At 53.8% G+C, this 22,513-nt stretch overlaps 1 protein-coding gene across 5 annotated transcripts in view; it reads left to right on the top strand.

Annotated features, from left to right (window-relative positions):
- COL22A1 (collagen type XXII alpha 1 chain) overlaps positions 1-22,513 on the top strand; it is a 260,776-nt gene that overhangs the window by 12,129 nt on the left and 226,134 nt on the right. For 4 of the 5 annotated variants that reach the window (XM_023248206.2, XM_023248207.2, XM_019823180.3 and 1 more), the window contains exons 2-3: positions 9,490-9,628; positions 11,504-12,070. In XM_023248206.2, coding sequence (XP_023103974.2) covers positions 9,535-9,628; positions 11,504-12,070 — 661 coding nt within the window. In that variant the 5' untranslated portion in view covers positions 9,490-9,534. Of the gene's footprint in view, positions 1-2,504; positions 2,628-9,489; positions 9,629-11,503; positions 12,071-22,513 lie in introns of those variants that run through there. The other variant, XM_023248208.2, reaches the window with a different exon arrangement.

Raw genomic sequence — 22,513 nt, 5'->3', positions numbered from 1 at the left:
CTAAAGAAGCCATCTTTGGACAACTGAAACTTGTTGGTATGTGGGAACGACACCTGTTTCTGTTCTCCATCTTTGCTCTCAGCTGTGCCTAATCAAAGTCCCTTTCTTTTTTAAATTTTTTCAATGTTTGCTTATTTTTGTGAGAGAGAGACAGAGACAGAGCGTGAGCAGGGGAGGGGCAGAGAGAGAGGGAGACACAGAATCCGAAGCAGGCTCCAGGCTCTAAGCTGTCAGCACAGAGCCTGACGTGGGGCTTGAACCCATGAACCGTGAGATCGTGACCTGAGCAGAAGTTGGACACTTAACCGACTGAGCCACGCAGCCGCCCCCCGCCCTGGGTTCTTGGGAGCAGGTGCAGATGATGAGGTGGGGGGGCAGGTGTCTGAGGGCTGGGGCCACTTCCCAGGCTGTTAGTTTCAGGAGTCCAGGAACTGATGGAGGCCTTTTACCCCTCCCTGCACCCCTCTTTCTGGATGTCTGGCTCCTTCCCATTATTCAGATCTCTGTTCCGTGTCCCCACCTCAGAGACTGTCCTTTCACAAAGAGTAAAAACTGTCCTACCCAAGTCATCTATCCCTTGACCCCACTGTGTTCAAATCAGTTATTCTCTGAAACCCTATTGGTACTTGTTTCCTGGGTTAGTTTTCTCCTCTTTTCCTGGAAAGCGGGCTCCAGGGAGGCAGGGATATTGCTCTGACCCAATGATTAAAACAATGCCTGGCACGTAGCCGGAGACTCGGGAAGTACTTGCTGAGTTAGTGAATCGACGACCGCGGACCGTGCAGGAGAGTGAAGCAGTGGGTGCCGGCCTCTGGGTGAGGATTGCCTTCCACGCCCTTCGGGGACCAGTTTAAGAAATATTTAGTGTTCAAAGAATAGACAGAGCTTGAGTTTCATTCACAGATTTTAGCAACTGGGAGAGAAACCACCGGCATCTTGCCTCTTGTTAGGGGGAACAAAATAACGGATAGGAAATCTCCGCGGATTCCATAGCATAAAGAAGGAAACCACGTCCCTCCTCCAATTCTGTCTCCTTCAGTCAGAGGGATCCTGTGCTTTGGCAGGGTGGGGTTGAGCGGGTTCCATTTACATCTTGGGATGCCTGACTGAGGAGGACACATGACTGGACGCATGTTCTTGCCCAAGGGCAGGACAAGTCTCCTGCGGGCTGGGTCCCTTCCTTGTCTCCCCTCCCACGAGGCACCTGGTCACACGCTGCTGTTCTCTGGAGGACGGGGACCGGTCCCCTCTCTGGTCCAGTGACACAGACAGTGAATCTAGGAGCACAGTGGCCTGGGATTTAACCCCAGTTCTGTCACCTCCTGGCCGTGTGATCCGCGGCACAGTCCTTAACTCTCCTGAACTTGAGACCCCCTTGCCGGCTTGTTAGGATGACCTAAAACAATGGAAGTGAAACCACAGCATGGTGCTGACTCAGTCTACCTCTTGTCTCATTGTGCCTTTGTACGGTTGCCTGTCATTACCACAAACGTGTTGGCTCAGCTGCCATTCTGTAGGTTTTTTTTTTAATTAAAAAAATGCCTTTAATGTTTAGTTTTTTTGTTTTTTTTTTCAATGTTTTTTATTTATTTTTGGGACAGAGAGAGACAGAGCATGAACGGGGAGGGGCAGAGAGAGAGGGAGACACAGAATCGGAAACGGGCTCCAGGCTCTGAGCCATCAGCCCAGAGCCTGATGCGGGGCTCGAACCCACAGACCACGAGATCGTGACCTGGCTGAAGTCGGACGCTTAACCGACTGCGCCACCCAGGCGCCCCTTTAATGTTTAGTTTTGAGAGAGAGAGAGAGAGAGAGAGAGAGAGAGAGAGAGAGAGAGAGAGAGCAGGGGAGGGGCAGAGAGAGGGAGACACAGAATCCGAAGGAGGCTCCAGGCTCTGAGCTGTCAGCACAGAGCCTGATGTGGGGCTTGAACTCATGAACCATAAGATCATGACCTGAGCCAAAGTCAGATGCTTAACTGACTGAGCCACTCAGGTGTCCCTAAAATTTTTTTAATGTTGATTTACTTTTCCAGAATGTCACAGAGTTGGAGTCATACTGTGTGTAGCCTTTGCAGATGGGTTTCTTTCACTTCCTGATATGCATTTAGGGTCCCTCCATGTGTTTTCATGCCTTGAGAGCTCGTTTCTTTTTAGCGCCAAATAGTATTCCATTGTCTGCGCCACAGTTTACTTACCTGTTCACCTGCTGAAGGGCATCTTGAGTGATTCCAAGCTTTGACAGTGATGAATGCGGCTGCTGTAAACATCCACGTGCAGGTTCTTGCGTGGACAGAAGTTTTCAGCTCCTTTGGGTAAATGCCAGCGAGCGTGATTGCTGGGTCAGCTGGGAAGAGCTCGTTCGGTTTGTGAGAAACCCCCGAACTGTTTCCCAAGGTGACTGCGCCGTTCTGTGTCCCCAGGAGCCGTGAGTGCGCGTCCCTGTTCCTGAGCGCGCGCCCCTGTTGCTCGGCGTCCCCGACAGGTGCTGTCCGTGCGCATGCTCCGGCCACGCCCAGAGGCGTGTGCTGGGATCTCGTATTTTACAGTTTTCTGACGCTGCGTGACGTGGAGCTTCTTTCCGTGTGGTTACTTGCCGTCTGTGCTTCTTCTTTGGTGAAGGGCCTGGTAAGAACAGCGTCCCATTTGTTAAAATAATTTTTAAATTTGAGAGAGGGAGAGAGAGTGCGCAAGTGAGGGAGGGGCAGAGAGCGAGGGAGAGGAAGAGAGACTCTTAAGCAGGCTTCACGCTTAGCTTGGAGCCTGACTCGGGGCTCAATCCCATGACCCTGGGATCATGACCTGAGCTGAAATCCAGAGTCTGACGCTTAACTAACTGGGCCACCCAGATGTCCCCGTTGGCCAGTTTTTAAAATCAGGTTGTTTGGTTTCTTATTGTTGAGTTTCAAGCGTTCTTTGTATATTTTGGTAATGGTTCCTCATCAGGTGCGTCTTCTAATATTTTCACATACTCTGTGGCTTTTCATGCCCTTGAAGTTTGTCGGCATTGTTGTGTAGTTAAAAGTGCCCCGTACACAGTGCTCAGCATAGAAGTCCCATAAAAATACTGGATCAGAGAAGAGAGCAGAAATACAGAGGTGCCCTAGTATGTCCACTTCCATTCCTAGGTGTAAGGGGAAAGGGCCCACGCAGCATCGGACGTGGGAGAATTCTCTTGCTATACCCCAGAGCTGTGACCACCCCCACCCTGTCCACCTTTCTGGGGGTGTCCCCAGCCCCACTTTCTCTTCCGAGCTCTAGACTCAGTTGTCTGTCTTTGGCTTCTCCACCTGGCTCCCTTCTGGTGCCTCAGACTCAGTCCAGGGGGCAGCCCCTCATGCCCACGACCCGCAGTGACCAGCTCCATTGCTTAAACTGGGAGTCTGGGCTCCCCACCCCCAAGTTCTCCTCTCTCCCCTCTGCTCCCTGCTGGTCACCCATATCATGGCATCTGCAGGGGAGGTGGTCTGCATCTCTTACTTGGCCCTGCACTGCCCTCCTCACGCCCACCCTCCCCCGCCCCCCGCCGCTCCACCTGGCACTCTGCAGGATGGATATCCATTCCTGTGCCTGAGAGCTTCCACTGGTCCCAGGAATTCTCCAGGCGGTCTGGCCCCTTGCTCTGGGTACCACACAAGTCCCTAGGTGGTCTTTATGAACACTCTGTCCTCAAACCTAAATACCTGCCTCTCCACAAACCCTTACCTTCTCCTTTAGCCTTCATTCCTCCTGCAAAATACTGCCCCCCTTGCTTATCCCACGAGTGGTCCTCGAAGGGAGACCATCCATTCCTGGTGCAGGCAACCCTTGTCCTCCTGGCTACTCCCCTCTCCCCTTCCCAGGCTCAGCTCAGACATCACCTCCTCCAGGAAGCCTCCGCTGACCTCCCGGGCCTGAGGTCAGTGCTTGTCCGTCCTTCTACCAGAGCTCTGACCGCAGGGAAATGTAAGCGTCTTCTCGTTTGTCTGTCTCCACCATTAGGCTGCAGTCCCTGCACAGAGTGTCCTATCCCACGGGCCTGGCACTTAGTAAGTGCTAACATTAGCTCAGACTGAGAATCTCCCCTCAACGTTGACTGTGGCAATGTTGGCCAACATTTCACTTTATAAAAGATTATCACACCCATCGCCTCATCTCCTCTACAGATCCACGAAGGAGGAGATATCGTTCCCATCTTATAGGTGAGGAGACAAAGGATTGGAAAATCACAAAAATAGCGTGCCTTAAGCACTCACTGTGGTCAAGGATGGTTCTAAGCTTTTTACATGGAGTGACTCAGTTAATACTTCCTGTCACTTGGGTATACCGATCTTACATGAAAGGGCTGAAGTCCAGAGAGGTTAAGTGACGCCCTTGGTTTGCACAGCTAGGAAGAATTTTGGTCAAGAAGCTTCGTCATCATGCTTGCTGCCCCGGGAGAAGCCAGTGCCCCCGACGGTTCCCGGTGGACGAGAGGTACTCTGTATGGGTTTGTTGACTGAGGAGGACACCCTCTGGGTCACACAGCCAAGTTTGAATCTAAGATGCAGGCTTTCCAGTGCTCCCCTGGCTTCCCCATTTGGGCTCTCGAGCAGCCTTGCAGAGAGCAAGCCGTCCGGCTCCCTCTTCCCCACAGCCCTGCAGAAGGGCCCTGGGACCTCAGAGCTCAGTGGTTGGGCTCCTCGTGCCATGCTTCTGTGTCTCCACCGGATTCCTGCCCAGAGCATCGCCTGTCACCCTGGCAACATGTCAGCAGTGCCCCCGTCCACCCGGCCCCTCCCCCGCAGCGGGCAGCTGCCAGACCCTCTGTGCAGACCCAGTGTGCTCTCTGCCAGGGCTGCCCTCCAATGCACCAAATCTCATTTTCTCCCTTTAAATTGTGTTCTGCTCAGTGTCTCCCCCTCCTATCCCCCCCCCGGGAGCCTGAATAGGGAACACTGGTTACTATGGCAATCGGCTGGCTTGTGGCAAGAACTCGGCTCAGCAAATTAATTGCTGGACTTTTGGAGGCTAATGGCCGAGCTCTGCCTCCCAGGGACAGGGTGTGGCCTACATCATGCCAGCTGGGCAGCTGGGCCCTGGAGAGAGCTCAGAGACTGGAGAGAGAGAGAGGGAGGGAGAGAGAGAGAGATGGAATCATGGCACCCGTGCTTTCTGGGACTGCCACCTGAGGTTGGCTGGGGAAGGCAAGGAGATGGGCTCCCCCAAACCCCAGCTTTTCTGCATACTTGGTCTGTGCTGGCACCTTCCCGGAAAACATTTTGCGGAACCCTCACAGCACCCCACTGATGTAGAGATCGCCCCCATTTTATGAGGATAAAATGGTCATTCATATGGCTAAGGAGGAAAGCCGGGACTCCATACCAGAATCTGCCCGCCTCAGGGGGTATTTTGCCATGAACATTGCAGGTATTCCTGGGCAGAAGGCCATCGTGTCCTCTACAATCTCTTCCAGAGGAAGGAAGCATAGGGAACATTTCCTAGCTCATCCCCTGAAGCCAATATCACTGCAATCCCAAAACCAGGCAAAGACATTCCAAGAAAAGAAAAAGACAGACCAATATCTCTCATGAACATAGATGCAAAAGGCCCTAACAAAATATTAGCCGATTGAATACGAACATATCTACAAGAAGAGGTACACAGTCTAGCCAAGTGGGCTTTATCAGGTCTCTGAGGCTGGGTCAGCATTTGAACATCAGTTAGTAGACTGATTTAGCCAAATTCTCTTCCCTCTGGTTATTATCAGCTTTCTTCCCTACTTTTGCCCTTTATGTCCTTCTCTTCTTTTTTTTTTCAATTTTTTAAAAACTTTTGTTCATTTTTGAGAGACGGAACAGAGTGTGAGCAGGGGAGGGGCAGAGATAGAGGGAGACGCAGAATCCGAAGCAGGCTCCAGGCTCTGAGCAGTCAGCACAGAGCCTGATTCAGGGCTTGAACTCACTGACCGCGAGATCATGACCTAAAGTCGGGTGCTCAACCGACTGAGCCGCCCAGATGCCCTGTCCTTCTTTTCTTTCCTGTAAGCTGGGTGATCAGAATTTGGTTTCATTGACTGTATCCTTTGCTTGTTTGCCCACGCTGTGTCTTTACTTAAGTAGTTAAGTGTTTCTCCAGCCAGGTTCTAACAGCCCGAGCTATTTGGAGCCTGGCCTCTGGTCAGATTGCCCTGGGACCGCATCCCGGCCCTGAGCGGTGGAGTCACAGGCAGGTGGCTAAGCCCTGGGTGCTGTTTCTCACACAGCACACTGAAGCTCCTGATACCTGCTGTTTGGTACTCTGGGCTCTTAACCTGTGAGGCCCTCACCTGGTGTGGTACTTGTTACAGTTCCAGCAGGAGAGGGCACGTTCGGTGTCCTTCCGGCCTGAGGCCAGTCCAGCTGTCATGACTGGCCGTGTGCATCTAGCGAAGTTGTCTGGGCCGCGGGCACATGCCAGGTTCATCGCTGGGAGGTGGGGGAGCAGTGCGGCTTGCGAGTTTGCCGAGACCTCAGGGAGGGTGTTGGCAAAGGCATTGCACTTCCAGGGCACACAGTCGGCAGGCTCTCCCCGGCCCTTTCTCGAGAGGGAAACACCCAGACTGGGGATTCTCAGCCCAACCAGTGCTCACCGGGCCCCACATGGGGCAAAATAGCCGGCCTTTGAGACGGACGGTGGGGACACATGCCCCCCACCCCACCAGGGAGCTTACAGACAAGGGGTGATTGTCTCTGAGTTCCTTGGGTGGCCTTTCACACACACGTGTACACACACGCGCACACACACACACACACACACACACACACACACACACACCCCTGCTCTTTGGCAGTGGGGTGTGCCCGGGGTATGTCCCCTGTTCTCAGCCTCAGCTTGCTCTCCTGTAAAGGGGGATGTCGACACCCGCCCCTTGGGGTCATTGTAAGGATGGAGAGGCACCGTGTGGACAGCTCAGAGGCTCTCAAGTGGTGCCAGGCTCGGCCCAGCTGCAGGGACCCTGTTTGGCAGGTGGCCTCAAGGAGCAGGTCTGGGCTGGGTTGAAGCCCCAGCTCTGGCTCATGTCAGCCATGTGGACTTGAGAGCGGTCAAGGCATCAGGCATCAGGCTAAGGGCTTTGCATGCAGTTGTATTATTCAGTTCCTACGACAGTCGCTCGCAACAACCCACTGTGGGGTAGGGTGTGTTATTATCTGGGTTTCGTATGTGGCCTTCGTCATGCTGAAGAAGTTTCCCTATTGTGTTAGAGTGTTGAGTGTGTTTATCGTGAAAGGCAGTTAGATGTTGTCAGGTGTTTCTGTATTGGTTGGCACACTGTGTGTCCTTTGCTCTCCTGGCGAGTGCATCACATGGGTTGGCATGTGCTTGTTGAACCAGCCTTGCATTCCTGAGCTGAATCCCACGTGGTGGCGGTGTATAACCCTTTCAGTGTGCTACTGAGTTCAGTTTTCTAGTCTTCCATTAAGTACGTTTGCATCTTGTTCATAAGAGACATTGGCCTCTTGTTTTCTCTTTATTTGTGTGTGTATTTGGGAAGTTATGTGACCAAGATTCCTCTAGAAACTTGGAGACTATGGCTTGGAGGAAGAAGCCTGGTTTCCACAATGAGGGAAATTATCAAATTTCTTGAGCCCTGGAAAAACACTGGACCCTATGGCTGTTACCAATTTCTCTCCTCCGTCTACATTCTTATTTCATTTTAAAAAATGATGGCTCAGTAATTGGTGGTGATATTTGGATTTTATGTATCCACAGAGGTCATGGAAAGAGAGTGGGCTCAGTGCCCAGAAGGCGCTGGGGTTCCAGTCCCGGTCCATCCTCTGGTGACCCGGGGACAGACTGGTATCTTCTCCATCTCAATACCCTCCTTTGGCACATGGGGATGATGATTCCTGCCTTGAAGGGTCACAGGAGTTCGCTCAACAATCAGAAAGTACCTGGCACACGGCAGATAATCAATGGCAGCCATTCAGTTACTTTCATGGCTTTTTGAAATGTCCGTGTTCTTCAAATGAATGGCTCCTGGCCACCTGAGATGATGAGATGACGTGACCACATGGCTCACTACTGAATCTAATATTTATTTGTCAAATGTCCACTGTGTGCTGGGAACTGTTCTAGGTTCTGGGCAACAGGAAGAACAAGGACGAGTCTGTGCGTTCATATAGGTTTGAAGGATGAGAAGGGTGGGCCACCCGCGGGACTTGCCCTGACTCTGTGTCTCTTCTTCCCCTGGACCCTCAGGTCCTGACCCTTGGCCTCTGCCTCTTCATATACGATTTTGGGAAAGTGTCTTTCTTCTTGCTCCCGTGGCCACCTCCTGAGTATCGTACTTTTGGGGTATTGTCATTTGGGCTGTTTTATGCCCTGTGCACTTGCGAGGTGGCCTTTAGTGCCCTGGCAAGATGAGGGCAGTTTGCCCTGAAGGTGGCAGGGACCAGCATGGGAATTCAGGTACCTGTCCTGAGAAGGGTCCACATACCTGTCCATGTGGCCAGGGACGTCTCCATGTGCCCTGCCTTCTCTCTCCTCTGGGACTTTGCACATGCTGTTCCCTCTGCCTGAAATCATCAACTGCCTCTTGTCTGATGGAGTCCTACTCCGTTTTCCAAAATTGGCTTGGGTGTCATTCATCCAGGAGTCCTGGCCTACCCCTGAAATAACCATGTGACAGCACCCCCTACCCCCTGCCGGTGCTCCTGTCACCCCCTGAACGTCCCTGTGCTGGTGTTTCTTATCCTGTCTTGCCCTGGCCCACATGTCACCTGTCTCCCAGGTGTCATTGCCCTTGGGGGGTAGGTGGTTCAGAGTCCTTCACCTGCCTGCCCTCAGCACCTGGCACAGGAGGGCAACTGATAAATAGCTCAGAATCCTATTAGCTGTTTTCCCTTTCCTGTCTCATGGCTTAAACGGTGACAAATACTTTTGGAAGCGGATATCCACATGAAAATAAGATACGCAGGAGAAATACACTTAGCTAGTAAATGTCATAGAGCAAAGAAATGCATCAAAAGTAAGAAAAATAAAAACCCAAACAAGGTCTCTCCTACTGAGTTGGCAACGACTGAGGGAATGATAACGTCCGTGCCGCCAGGGATGCGGTGAGGGGCTCCGTCATATGCCCCCCCCTTGGCGGGAGCCGGTATAGCCTCTCCAGAGAGAAGCTTGGTCATTGCTTTGAGGGTCCTTTCAAGATATGTCACGGAGGGCCTTAAGGAAATAATTACATGCGGGCAGAGGCTTAGGTACAAACATATCAGACAAATAAAACCGCCTGTCCCACGTCCCGACGTGGAGGTTGTGATCAGAACGTGGTGCCGGTGCCCAGGCACGGTCCCGCGGGGACGGCAGGTCCTCGGGGCGCGTTTGCTGGTGGCCGGAAGCAGGGAGGGTTGGGTGACCCCCGCGGGGCAGGCGTCCTGGGCTCACTCGCACGAGGGCCACGCCGTTGGCTGAGAGAGAGGTCGGCGGGGGCACGGAGTCCCTCCCACACGGGCCGGGGCCCTTCTCTAAAGGTGTTGTCTTGTCCACACAGGGTATGTTCCCGTAGAGCCTGGTGCCGCCTCCTCCTGGCCGAGAGATGCGTGTTCCCACGCGCGGGAGAGCCGTGGCCTGCCTCCTGTGGCTGCTGTTGCTGTGGAGCGGGGACGGCGGCTGTCGGGCCCAGAGGGCAGGTGGGGACGTCATAGAATGTGCCAGACCGGGCACCGAGCAGCTGCTGTGCGTGCCCGTGCGTGGGGGTGGGGGTGCGAGAGAGTGAATGAGCGTGCAAGAGCCTGAGGCGGTATGTTTGTGTGAAGGTTGTGAATGTGAGTACATGTGCACGCGTGAGTGAGTGTGGATGAGTGTGCAAGGGTCTGGCCGAATGTGGTTGTGCGGGTGTGAGTTTGTGTCTAAACGAGCGTGTGCAAATGAGTGTGCATGTGCAAGAGTCTGAGGTATGTTTGTGTGTACGAAAGTGTGTGAAATCACCTGAGCGTGTGTTTGTGTGAGCCTGAGTGTGCGAGCACGTGTGTGAGGGTGGGTTGAGTGTGCAAACGTGTGGGTGTGAGTCTAGGTGCATGTGAGTGTGTGAGCATGTGGGTGAGTGTGTGTGCAAGTGTGTGAGAGCATGTGGGTGAGTGAGTGTGGGGGAGGGTGTGAGAAGAATGAGCTCTGAACACACGTCCCAAGTGGGCCGTGGGGTGTGCAGAGAACCCGCAGGGCCTTGGGGACAGAGGGCAGGGGTAGGACGGTGTCGCGTTGTCCTGCTCTGGGAGGGATTTGGGGACACACTCCGGGGGACATGGACATGCTGGGGTCCAGCCAGAAGAGGCGGCCAGGACCGCAAGGGCAACAAGACTCTGGAGGAGACGGGGGAGAGGGGAGTGGGAAGTTCACTGCGGAAGAGGCGGCCGGGGGCAGGAGGGGTGAAGCGTGGCGGTGGTTGGTCCACGAAGCTCTAATCCTGTTAGGGAGCCAGCCGGTGAAGGTGGGGGGATTTACCTCTGCTCCAGGCAGCACAACGCAGCATGGGTTTAAAAGGTAGATGTGGAAAATTCAACAGTGGCCCTGGCTTAGGTGGGAATAGGGATAAGGAAGTATCTGTGTGTGTGTGTGTGTGTGTGTGTGTGTGTGTGTGTGTGTGTGTGTAATACATGCAGAGTTCTTGTTTTTCTGTTTTTTGAACTTAAAAAAATTTTTTTTTAATGTTTATTTACTTTGGAGAGAGGGAGAGAAAGTGCAAGGGGGGAGGGGCAGAGAGAGAGGGAGACACAGAATCTGAAACAGGCTCCAGGCTCTGAGGTGTCAGCACAGAGCCTGACATGGGGCTCGGACCCACGAACCACGAGATCATGACCTGAGCCGAAGTCGGAGGCTCAACCGACTAAGCCCCCAGGTGCCCCTGAGTGCGGTATATTTTACGTGGTCTATAATGCTGGCATGCTGTGAACTGTTTAAACATCCAACGAGAGTGCTGACTAAATAAATTACATGCACCTGTGCAGTGGAATCCCTGCAGCCGTGGAAACCGGCCGCATCACCCTGGAGATGGGTTTCTAGCACATCGCAGGAGGTGCAGAAAACAGCCATGTATGAGTGTGCCCCACGTGCACTAGGAACTATGCAGAGACACAAACTAACAGGTATACATGCTGCGGGTTGGCAGTGCTGACTCTCCGTAGCTGGAAACATAAGCATTGAAAACATTTTTGCTTGCGTTTTCTGCAATCCTGCATTATTTGTAGTAGGTTTAAACAAACAAACAAACGATGCAGTCACTGTGTAACCAAAACCAAAACTATTTAGGAAATCGGTACAATGGTGTTCCCTGAACGTTGACCCCTTTTATGCAAGGGGTCACACGTTGGCAGCTGAACCTCACAGCAAACTTGGGGACGCTCATCACCATGAGAAGTTAAGGAACCGAGGTTTTGCAGCTTTAAGACAGCCAGACCAGGGCCCCCGGGAGTGCGCGCCCCCTCCCTCCCCCCCCAACCCCTCCAGGCCCAAGGGCATGACCTCTCCCAGTGCATTTGGGCCAGGTCGCCCTTCCTCTCCCCCTGCAGGCTGCAAGACCGTGCACTACGACCTGGTCTTCCTCTTGGACACCTCCTCCAGCGTGGGCAAGGAGGACTTTGAGAAGGTGCGGCAGTGGGTGGCCAACCTGGTGGACACCTTCGAGGTGGGTCCCGAGCGCACCCGCGTGGGCGTGGTGCGCTACAGCGACCGGCCGGCCACGGCCTTCGAGCTGGGCCTCTTTGGCTCACGGGAGGAGGTCAAGGCGGCGGCGCGGCACCTGGCCTACCACGGCGGCAACACCAACACGGGCGACGCGCTGCGCTTCATCACGCGCCACAGCTTCTCGCCGCAGGCCGGCGGCCGCCCCGGGGACCGCGCCTTCAAGCAGGTGGCCATCCTCCTGACCGACGGCCGCAGCCAGGACCTGGTGATGGACGCCGCGGCCGCCGCCCACCGCGCCGGCATCCGCATCTTCGCCGTGGGCGTCGGGGCGGCGCTCAGGGAGGAGCTGGAGGAGATCGCCTCGGAGCCCAAGTCCGCACACGTCTTCCACGTGTCCGACTTCAATGCCATCGACAAGATCCGCGGCAAGCTGAGGCGCCGCCTGTGCGAAAGTGAGTGGGTGCGGGGCGCGGGGGGGGGGTGCTGAACTGCTCAGCGGGGAGGGGTGGGGGGCAGGTGGCAGGAGCAGGGAACAGGGGCCAAGGGCAGGGGGCAGGAGCAGGGGACAGGGGCCGAAGGCAGGGGCAGGGGGCAGGAGCAGGGGACAGGGGCTGGTGGCAGGGGACGGGGTAGGGGCCGATAGCAGGAGCAGGGGACAGGGGCTGGCGGCGGAGGCAGGGGCGCGTGTCGGGGCAGGGGCTGATGGCAGGCGCAGGCCGCAGTCCACCTGCCAGGGCTCAGTGACCAGGGAAAACCAGTTCGGCGCTGGAGGTGGGGCCCACACCCTGGCTCCTCCCCAGGCTCCGCCTCCAGGGCGCAGGCTGGATGGAAATTAAAATGGGGCTGGGTCCTCAGCCCCGCCCACCCTGAGAGACTTAGAGATGGTTAAATGCAAGGCAGTGGGATCTGCATTTCTGTGGTGGGAACATATCTGCTACCTCCATGGCTGTTGAGGTCAGAGCCCTACACACAAAGCCCTCCCCCTAAGGCACATGGCAGGTGAAATATATGGGGCCCTCTCCTCTCCCCAGAGATTGCCTTGAGAGGTGGGCCAAGAAAATGGGCACAAGGCAGGTTCCTGTGACCCCCAGCCAGCCACTTACATGGTTGGGCACTGCTTGTCTCAGAGGCCAAGTGCTGTTGACCTGGTGCCCTGAGATAACCCGAGGTTGTCTGGAATCTGTTGACTGTGGCTGGGGATGGGGGATGAGGGAGGTTGGGCAGCAGGCAGGGATCTGACCCTGAAGGCTGACCTCCAACATCCTTGTTGGATCATTCCCAGGACAGCCTCCCCCAAAGGACGGGAAGGGAGAAGTGGGTTTTCCGTGCACTGGCCTGTGTCCAGCTTCTGTTCTGCCTGCTGCATCGGGGTGATATTTGTCCTTCCTGGGTCATGACCAGTGTTTGGTACCCCTCCCCCTCCCTCCCCCCCCCCCCCCCCAGCCTCCAGGACCAGCAGGTGGGGGCTGGGAGCAGAGTCCCAGCCTCTGTTTTGCTGACTACTTCCAGGGACTGAGAACGTCACCCCTTGTCAGGGACAGGGAAGCCTTGGGGTTGGGGCCAGCGGTAGGAGCAGCTGGCCATGACTTGGCAGAGCCATGAGGGTCTGCTCCCGGGAAGGGGCTTGGCCTGCAGCCCTGTGAGAAAACAGCTAAGCTGTGTCTGAAACAGAACACCCTCGGGCCCTTTACCTTTCTGTGACTCTTTCCTCTGTTGGCCCCGCTCTACTTAATCTCCACTCACTTATTCGTAGATACGTGTTGGAGATCTAGTGTGTGTGGGGCCTTGTGCTGATTTCTGGGCCTGTAGACAAAGAGAAGACAAAGCCCCTGCCCTTGAAGTGTTCATAGTCTGGATGGCAAAAAAGACTCATAAAAAGGGATTTAATACAGTGGGGGTGACCTTAATAAACATGCCACAGAATTTCAGGGGGTCCTACTGTGTTTGTGCTCGGTGATGACCCTGAGAATGAGGGAGGACTTCCTGGAGGAGGTGACACTTAGACCATTTAGCAGGACATGCCTGAGCTGTAGGATGAGGGACTGAGGGGTGGTATGACGCAGTCTGTGAACAATCATGGACCTGTATTGCCGTGGTAAAGGAGGGAACTCGGGTTGGTGGTTTTGTATGATTGTCCGACTCTCAGTAAAGGAGGGCCTTGTGTGCTCAGATGAATTGTGGAAGGGTTTTGTGCAGGGGTGTGACACAGTCAGATAGGAGACCCTTTGTAGGACTGCTGGAGAAATTCAGGGACAAACGGTACTGGGGATAGATGGAGCATGAGGACTACATCCATTCCACAGATGAGGAGATTGATGCCCTGAGTGCCAAGTGAAGGAAACCTATGCTGTAGTGTAGAAGGCATCGGCCATGGACTTTCCCTTGACCCGCATTGCAACCACGCACATCATGGCGATCTTTTCTTTTCTTTTTTTTTTTAAATTTTTTTTTCAACGTTTTTTTATTTATTTTTGGGACAGAGAGAGACAGAGCATGAACGGGGGAGGGGCAGAGAGAGAGGGAGACACAGAATCGGAAACAGGCTCCAGGCTCCGAGCCATCAGCCCAGAGCCCGACGCGGGGCTCGAACTCACAGACCGCGAGATCGTGACCTGGCTGAAGTCGGACGCTTAACCGACTGCGCCACCCAGGCGCCCCCATGGCGATCTTTTCACAGCATGCAGCCTGCTAGGCTCCCGGAAGGGGCAGGAGCCAGTCAGGATGGGAAAGAGCAGGGAGGCAGGAGAGGCAGTGTGGTAGGGCCAGGGCTCAGGACTGACCTCTGAGCTGACGAGAGTCAGGCCCAGCCGGGAGGCCGAAGTCCCACGTGGTGGCTCATGGGTGCTCCTCTAGACCCTGCCCACTGGCATTGTGTCTTCCTGCCGGCCTCGGTCCAGACTGGTTCTCGAGTTGGGCCAAGCAGAATGTAGATTCTGAAGAACTTCCATGCCTGGGGGTTGGTTCTAGGAATGGTGAGGACAGCCCCAGAGAGGCCAAGTCACTGGGCTGTGCTCCCCAGTTAAAGCAGGGCTGGGGATGGAATCTGGGGCTTCAGCCTCCACGCGCTGGCTGCCCCCCACCAGGCCCCAGGACTCAGGTTGCGCCATCGCTGACCTGGGTTCTGAGTCGAGGACAGCGTTCCGCTCACGGGCGGTAGAGGACCCCACTCTAACGGGCTTGGGGAATAAAGCAGATTGACCTCACACATGACAGAAAGGCCAGAGGTCAGGTGGGCTTGAGTGATGAGACCAGGCCTCGCTCAGCTCCTGCCATTTCTAGGTTCTTTCTTGGCCTAACCCCGTCCTTGGCAGCCTTTTGTATCTGGGTCCTGGCACAGATGGCTCACTGAAGAGGGGTGGGGTCGGTGAGGGATACTGAGGCCCTGAGAATGGGCAGTGAGGGTTGCTGGCTGATGGCAAGGACGGAGGTGTGTCCAGACCCCCGTGGGGGGAGGAGGCCGTGTGACAGGAGCTGAAGTCCCCTCAGGAAGGCACCTGCTGCCTCAGCTATGGCCTAGAGGGAGCAGGAAGGAAGCCCCCACCCGCCCTCTGTCCCTCCCCTCGCCTCCCCTCCTCCCCTGGCCTGAGCCTGTCTGACGGCAGCCAACAAGGGGCCCAGGTGATGGCGACATAGTAGGGAAGGAGGGGAGAACAGGTGTGTGGGGGGGCACGTGGGGCTACCTGTGGAGAATCTTAGGGCCATGTGAGACTCCAGCCCCAGGACAGACAAGACTGGGGCCCAGCGTGCCTGGATTTGGTCTGACAGAGAAGTGTGGGCCTGAGACTCTCCCCGGACCAAAACTGTAGCTCCAGAGTGGAAGGAGGCTGACTGGGGCCTAAACTTCATGACCCTGTCCTCGTTTCCATCCCCACCCCCCTCAAGGGAGGATGTGTGACTCATGCGGGGAAACCGGGGCCCTGTAACCAAGAGAAGTGGACACTGATGCTGGCCAGCCGGGGACACCACATATTCCCCATGACAACGCTCAGAAAACTCACAGTGGCCGGGGTCCTCCAAATGCCTGAACAGACGGAAGATTTAAGTTATGCTCAGCTGTCTGGAGGGAATCTCCTTTTGTAAATACAGATGTAAGCTGACTAGGGCCTGGTCTATTCTGGTGATGAATGAAACAAAATCCCCTTACAATTGCTTCAATTAGAAACAAAGCAAAATAAAATAAGATAGCTAACAGTAAGATACCGAACCGTATCGAGTAAGATTAAATCCAGGAGCATCACAAAAATCCAAATGACCAGAAGTCCCTGGGCACAGAGGAGTTGCCTTTGGAACTCAAATAGGAGCTGTTCTGAATAGGGGCTTTGCACTGATGATCTGGAAATTCGCAGACTAACGGCGTGGGGTTTTTGGTGTAGTGATCATTCAGTTGGATCCGACCTACTCATTCATTCATTCGGCAACCACACGCTGAGTGATTCCTCCTTTGGGGGACATGCCAAGGGCCAGGATGCGGTGATGGATCGGACATTCTTTTTTGTCCTTGGGGACCTTTTGTCTCCTTGAGACGACAGGAAAGTGGCGGCTAATTACACGATGGAGTGTGGACACTGTTACCACGTGCAATTTCATGTATCTGGTAGTTTATCTGCCCGGGGTCTGTCTTCACACACAAGAATAAGCTTGACGAGGGCAAACTCTGTTCCTTGTGGTTTCCGAGTGCCCGGAACAGAGCCCGGGAAGTGGAAGGAACCGCCTAGACCTAAGGGTGGAGACTGGCGGTTAGTTCTGTGTTTGCTGTTGTGATATGCATGTTAGAAGTACTGCTCTCTTCCAAATGCAAAGAATAAGAATATTCGGCAAACCCGACATCATTCCCAAAAAGAACTGAAATACTGAACTCACTCGTATTTTGGCGAGCGAAGACAAACGGTTAGATTTTGAAGGCTGATGAAGGTCTGGAAAAGGCGGGCTGGCTGGGATGGGCTAAATCATGCTAACGATGCCACCCGGCTTCGTCGAGTGGGACAGACCCAACACCACCGGAGGTGAATGAATGGAGCCAGGGTGTCTGTTGTTCCCTGAGCACCAGACGCTGATGCTGCTGCTGTTGATGGACTAAGGTCCAACTGCATCCAGAACCCATTTTCCCTCCAGCTTGGCCACAGATGGGAGGCAGGGTGGCTCTGAGGGACAGCAGGCTCCCCGGGGCTGCCCTTCAGAGGGGAAGATGAACCTTAGGTTGTGCACAGGGGGTGAGGGGCCAGTGTCTGCAGCCCTAAGGCAGCATAGGTTGGGGTCTGTGAGCCGTGGCTGGTCTGGTCTGGAAGCCCAGCTGAGAGGGACCAGGTGAGTCGAGGAGAGGGCAGTGTGGGAACAGGAGGGGACCTGAGATGGACAGAACATCTCTGGGGTGGTGGTTGCAGAAGCTTCTCTGTCCCAAGTGTCCCTGGCCACCTATGGACCTGACCTGTTTTTCTCAGGATCTCGAGATGCCTTTGTTCAACACTCTGCTAAGAGCTTCATTCGAATTCCAGCCTGCTATCCTGCCACCTAGGTCACGGCTGCAAATAGGATACTTCGCGCTGCTAATTCATTTGTTCCAATGTGTTTACGACTTAACCCTGTGCTCACATCCACCGTCAGAGTTCACGTGTGCCACACACACCCAATGCTGGCTTGCACTGTAACTGCCCCTGAGTGTCCGTGATGACTGGGTCAGAGTCACTCCCCAGGGTGGCCCGGCAGGCAAGGAGGAGATCTGGGAGTTTACCCCCAGTTCTGTCTGACCCAGGTCCCGAGTCCTTTCCAGGAAGTTGTGGTGTTTAGGGAGCATCTTTAAATCGCCATGTCATTAATGTCTCCCCAAATTCCCAGCACAGATCTCCTGGCTCTCCCTATGCTGTGGGCAGCACTGAGGCACAGGGGGCCTGCATGGCTCGCCAGGGGGTCACAGGGAGATGTGACCGTGTCCACCGCCATGAGTCAGGCCTGCCAGGCCGCCCCTCTGTGATCCTTTGGATTTCTGATGCTGAACGGTGCTGGTTCCTGCTGCAGGCCTGGCTCACATGGGGACCAGTGGCTGTTTGTTGAGCAAATGAGTAAAGCTAACAGTATGTGGCTCACTGTCCCCCCCGGCCTTGGGCTCATGCAGGGAGGTGCCTCCGTGTCGTGGCATCTGCTCCTGCCTCTGTGGCCTGACCGGGTTCCCAGGGGACTCAATCTCAGCCTGACTTCCTGCAGTGTGTGGGGCGGAGGCTGCGGACGGGGGCCAACCCCAGAGCACTGGCTGTAATTAAGAGCTTTCTCCACCCTGGGCTCTGTCGTGGCCACAAAACAACCTTTATATAGCTTATCGGGTGGCGTGAGTGAGCCTGTGGAATGCCAGCTGGCCACAGCTGGACCCTCCTCCTCCTTCTATTTCGGGGACACTCGGTGGTGGTCCTCTCTCCCCTCTCCCATGAGCAGGAGCCTCTTTCCTGGGTCCTGTCTCTTAGCTCCCAGGCTGAGACCCTAGTGTGGGTTTCCCATGTTTCTGTGGTGCATTGTCATAGGACACGTGGTCACCCTGTCTCTGTCTGTCTCTTGTTGGTGTGTTTGTGCTTAGCTGTGTTGCTGTTCCAATGAGAGTCCAGACTCCTGGATATTATAGTTACCAATATGGTGGGAGGGGAGAGGCGGGGAGAGAGAGGGAGACTGACTTGTTTTGTGTGGCAGGGAGATTAATTTTATTGTTCCCCCGTGACTCTCACTGGAAAAATGTTGGCATCTGTACCCCAGCTCTACATTTAATCAGTGGGTTCCCCTGCTTTCATTCCGTCCCCCCGAGCCCGACTCCCTGTGTGCAGGGTGAGTGCCTCCTTACGCACTCCTTTGTCATGATGGGGCACAGGTTAGCCCCGCTGTGGGCACTGTGGCCATCAAAGGCTCACCTTGCTCTGTACTGTGCTCATCAACAGGCCATCACCTTGTGAGTTATTAGGTTCACTTGATAATTTGTTTTGTCCTTTTTTCTTTTTGTGGTGCATTTTCAGTAAACAACACAACTTAGTTACGTAGTTAGGAATGGACTGGATGGACCTTTAAAGACACCACCTGACAAGTGTGGATGTTTTAAGGACTCTACAGTATTGGGTTATTTTTTTCCCGACACATTGTAATGGATCCCCCGTTATCTCACAGACATTGTTCTGAGGCGCAGGGTTCCTCCTTGAATAAGACACCTGTGATCCTGCATGTAGAGTGACATTCCTAGAGGGAGTCCCCTTGAGAAGAGAAGAATTGAGTTGAGCTTGGGATGGCACGGATCAGTCCACGCCCAGAGCTCCAGGCAGAGGCAGCTGGGGTAGGTAGGCGTGCAGTCTGTGTGCTGGAGGAGGGTGGTAGTTGTTACCCCCCACTTCAGGAGGTGGAAATTGAGGCTTCGTTTCCCGACTTAACATTTCCAGGTGTGTGCAGTAGAAGGAGTCCAGCCACGAGTCTTCCCTTGGCCAGAAGTAGAGCCCGGAATACTCTGTCCCCTTGATGACCAGTAGTAATGCCCAAGAAAAGGGCTTTGGGTCAGCCGTTGGCATGCCTGGGTCACACATCCAGCCTGAATTTCTTTGGGCCTCGTCTCCCTCTGGACCTGAGTGTTGTAGTCCTCAAAGAAGGCACAGCCTGCTGGTGGCATTGACCCCAGTGACCACTTCCTTCTGACCACACTCCTGCCTCCATCCACATCCCTCTGCCTGCCCGGAGACTGGTGGTACCATTAGGGCACACACCACACACACACACACTTGCACGTGCAAACCCTATGCACACACCACATACAACACACACACCACACATGCACACACACATCACGTATCCACAACACAAAAACCACACAGACACGTGCACATCTATACACACACCACATACAACACAAACACCACACACACACACACACACACACACAGACATATATTCTCCTTCCCCAACACACACACATGCACACACATCACACGTCCACAACACAAACACCATATGCACACCTATACACACACTGCATACAACACAAACACAGAACACACACACACACATATATACACACAGACGTATATCCCCCTCCCCCAACACACACACGGGCATCTGGGATTGTGTGTGGCCGCAAGACCCAGCTCGTCCTCTGGATGGATCTGAAGGCCCGGGAGGAATCTGTGGCGGCATCAGCTGTGGGATTGGAGCCGCCACGTGGATGTCTGTGGCTTGGCCCTTGGGACCACATCAGCCTCAAGAAGCAATTCCGGCCGGGCCCGCCCTTTACCTACGGGTCATGGGGAGTTTCTCCTGGGAAAACTTGTGATCAGGGTCACTCCCTAGAAATTGTAATCGGACTGCCTAATTCTGATGATGTGCTGGGACATCTCATAAGAAAATTATGGGAAATGATGGAAAACTGAAGCCAGCCTTCAGTTATTTTTAATTTGCACACATCCGGGAAGGCGAGTGTCCCCAGCTGTGCCCAGCCAGGCCCATGCCTGGAAAGGGTCCCTGGGAGCTGTTCAGTGTGTGCCGCTGCCTGACTGCTGTCTCTTCCTGAAACCAAGACCCACGTGTCAAAACTGGACATTCTGCCCGTAGCCCCTTAGGGCCAGGGAGTGTGTCCCACTGTGCTGGGGAAGGGGGGAGCGTGTGCTGTCACACCCCCCACCCTCTGGACGGACCACCACTCACGTTATTTCTGGGTCCCGGCTTCTCACGATAGTGTAGTACTGTCTCCCTCGTGCTGGACTCCGCATGTGCCTGCATGTGTGTGCCCGAAGGCGGTTCCTCCAAGAGTGTGCTCAGGCAGGGCAGTTCCGCTTCGCTGGAGCTGGCACTCGTCGCGCCCAGCTCTGCCTCCCCGCCCTCTGAAAAGTCAGACCAGGTACCTAGCGTCTTTCCAGCCTCGTTCCGGCCGTACAGAGAGGATGCTGGCACCATTCCTACGCTGTGGAGTGTCGTGGGGGTCTCATGGATTGGACATGGGAAGCACTGGGCACAGTGGTGGCCCTGAGCATATGCTATGCACTTTGCTTTTGCTATACACACACACACACACACACACACACACACACAGGTACACCCACATACACACATGCACACATATGCACACGTGTGTGAACATACATGCACATACATGTATTACATGTATGTATTACATGTATGCACATACATACAATTAGCTATATGCACATGCAAATACATGTGTGTACACACATACAAGTATATGCACATGTGAATGCACATTAAGTATATACATACACATATATGCACGCATATGCACTCACATATATGCACACACGTATACACACATGTGCACACACATATTCATATACAAATGTATCCACACATACACGTATATACACACACGTATACATGCACAAATATACATATGCATGTATATGCACTTACATGCAGACATGCATGTGCACACATACATGCAAGTATATACACATGCGTACACACATGCACATACATACATGTACATAAATGTGCATGCATGTATATATGTACACGTGTGGAAACACGTGTGTGCACATACACATGTGTGTGTGTGCATGTGAAATTTGTGTATACGTGTATAACTTACATATAACACATACACAAATTTTATCTATGTGTATGTGCACGTGTACATATACTATTTTCTGGAACGGTGATTGAGTTGATTACCTTTCACTTAGGGAGGTGTTTCTCAATCTTTCTTTTTTTTGTTGTTATGTCCCCTAAACGACTCTGTGTAAATGTTGCATTTTCCTCCCAATTGCCTCCTTCTCTGAGATTGAATACAAACAGTCTGTTTATGCTGCTTGAGCTTGGGTGGGCCCAAGCCATGGGATCTCTTTGACTTGCTCACCCCCTCCCTTGAGCAGTGTTTGCCCCTGGGAGGCAATATGGCCCCTGTGAGAAAGCATCGTTTCGGGTGGAGGGCAGGTGTCCGGGACGAGAATTCAGGGAAGGCCTGGGTTCGGATCCTGCCTTCTGTCCCTCGGGAGATGTGACGTTATAGTCTTCTCGTTTAGCAGATGGGACTCAGATCTAAAAGCCTGGGTTAAGTCCAGGTTTCTGTTTGGACAGATTACTTTCTTAAGCTTTAGTTTTCCCTGTTAGATGGAAATGGTAATAGTACCACCTACTCCCTAGAGCAGGGGGAATATGCACTTAAAAGGCCCCCTTTGGAGCTTGTACGCAGGGGGCTCATAGTTTCTGCATTGCCAAGACCCTGATCTGAGGCAGGGGAACTGGAGTGGAATCCCAGCTCTGCCACCTGCCAGCTGGGGACCCCTCAGCAAGGGCATCACCTCTCAGACACTTGATTTCCTCGTCTGTAAAATTGAGATGATATTTACCAATCTGGCAGCTCATTGACTGTGGTTCTTATTATCACGGGGTTATTGCACGATTTTTATGCAAAGCCTGTATGAAATAGAACTTGCCAAACATCAGAGTGCCCAAAGGTGACATGGCAGGATCTGAGCCCCCTGTCACAGGAAGGGAATCTAGCAGAATCTAGAAGTTCATGGATCCTGAGCTCTGTAATGGACACTGGCCCATTCAGGAAGGCAAGACTACAGCCCGCAGAGCAAATCTGCCCAGGCACCAGTTTTTCAAATTAAGTTTTGCTGGAATATGGCTTGCCAGCCTGTTCACATATTGTCTGTGGCTGTGTTCCCACCACAACCTCGAGCTGATCAGTTGTGACAGAGAGCGCATGACCCACAAAGGCTATTTGCACTCTGGCCCTTTACAGAAGAAGTTTGCTGACCCCTGACAGTGTGTTCTGAAACGATGGCTGGGAATCTGAAGTCACTGTCACTAAGTCTTCTGTGACCCTGAGTAGGATATTTTATGGAGGCCTCAGTTTCCTCCTTGGGTGTTGAATGGGGTGAGTGGGATTCCCCTTAGAGGCTCCCTCTCCTCTAGCACAGTCA

The sequence above is a fragment of the Felis catus genome, chromosome F2 (assembly GCF_018350175.1).
Source record: "Felis catus isolate Fca126 chromosome F2, F.catus_Fca126_mat1.0, whole genome shotgun sequence".
NCBI lineage: Eukaryota > Metazoa > Chordata > Mammalia > Carnivora > Felidae > Felis > Felis catus.
This window is presented reverse-complemented; position numbering and strand designations above follow the sequence as displayed.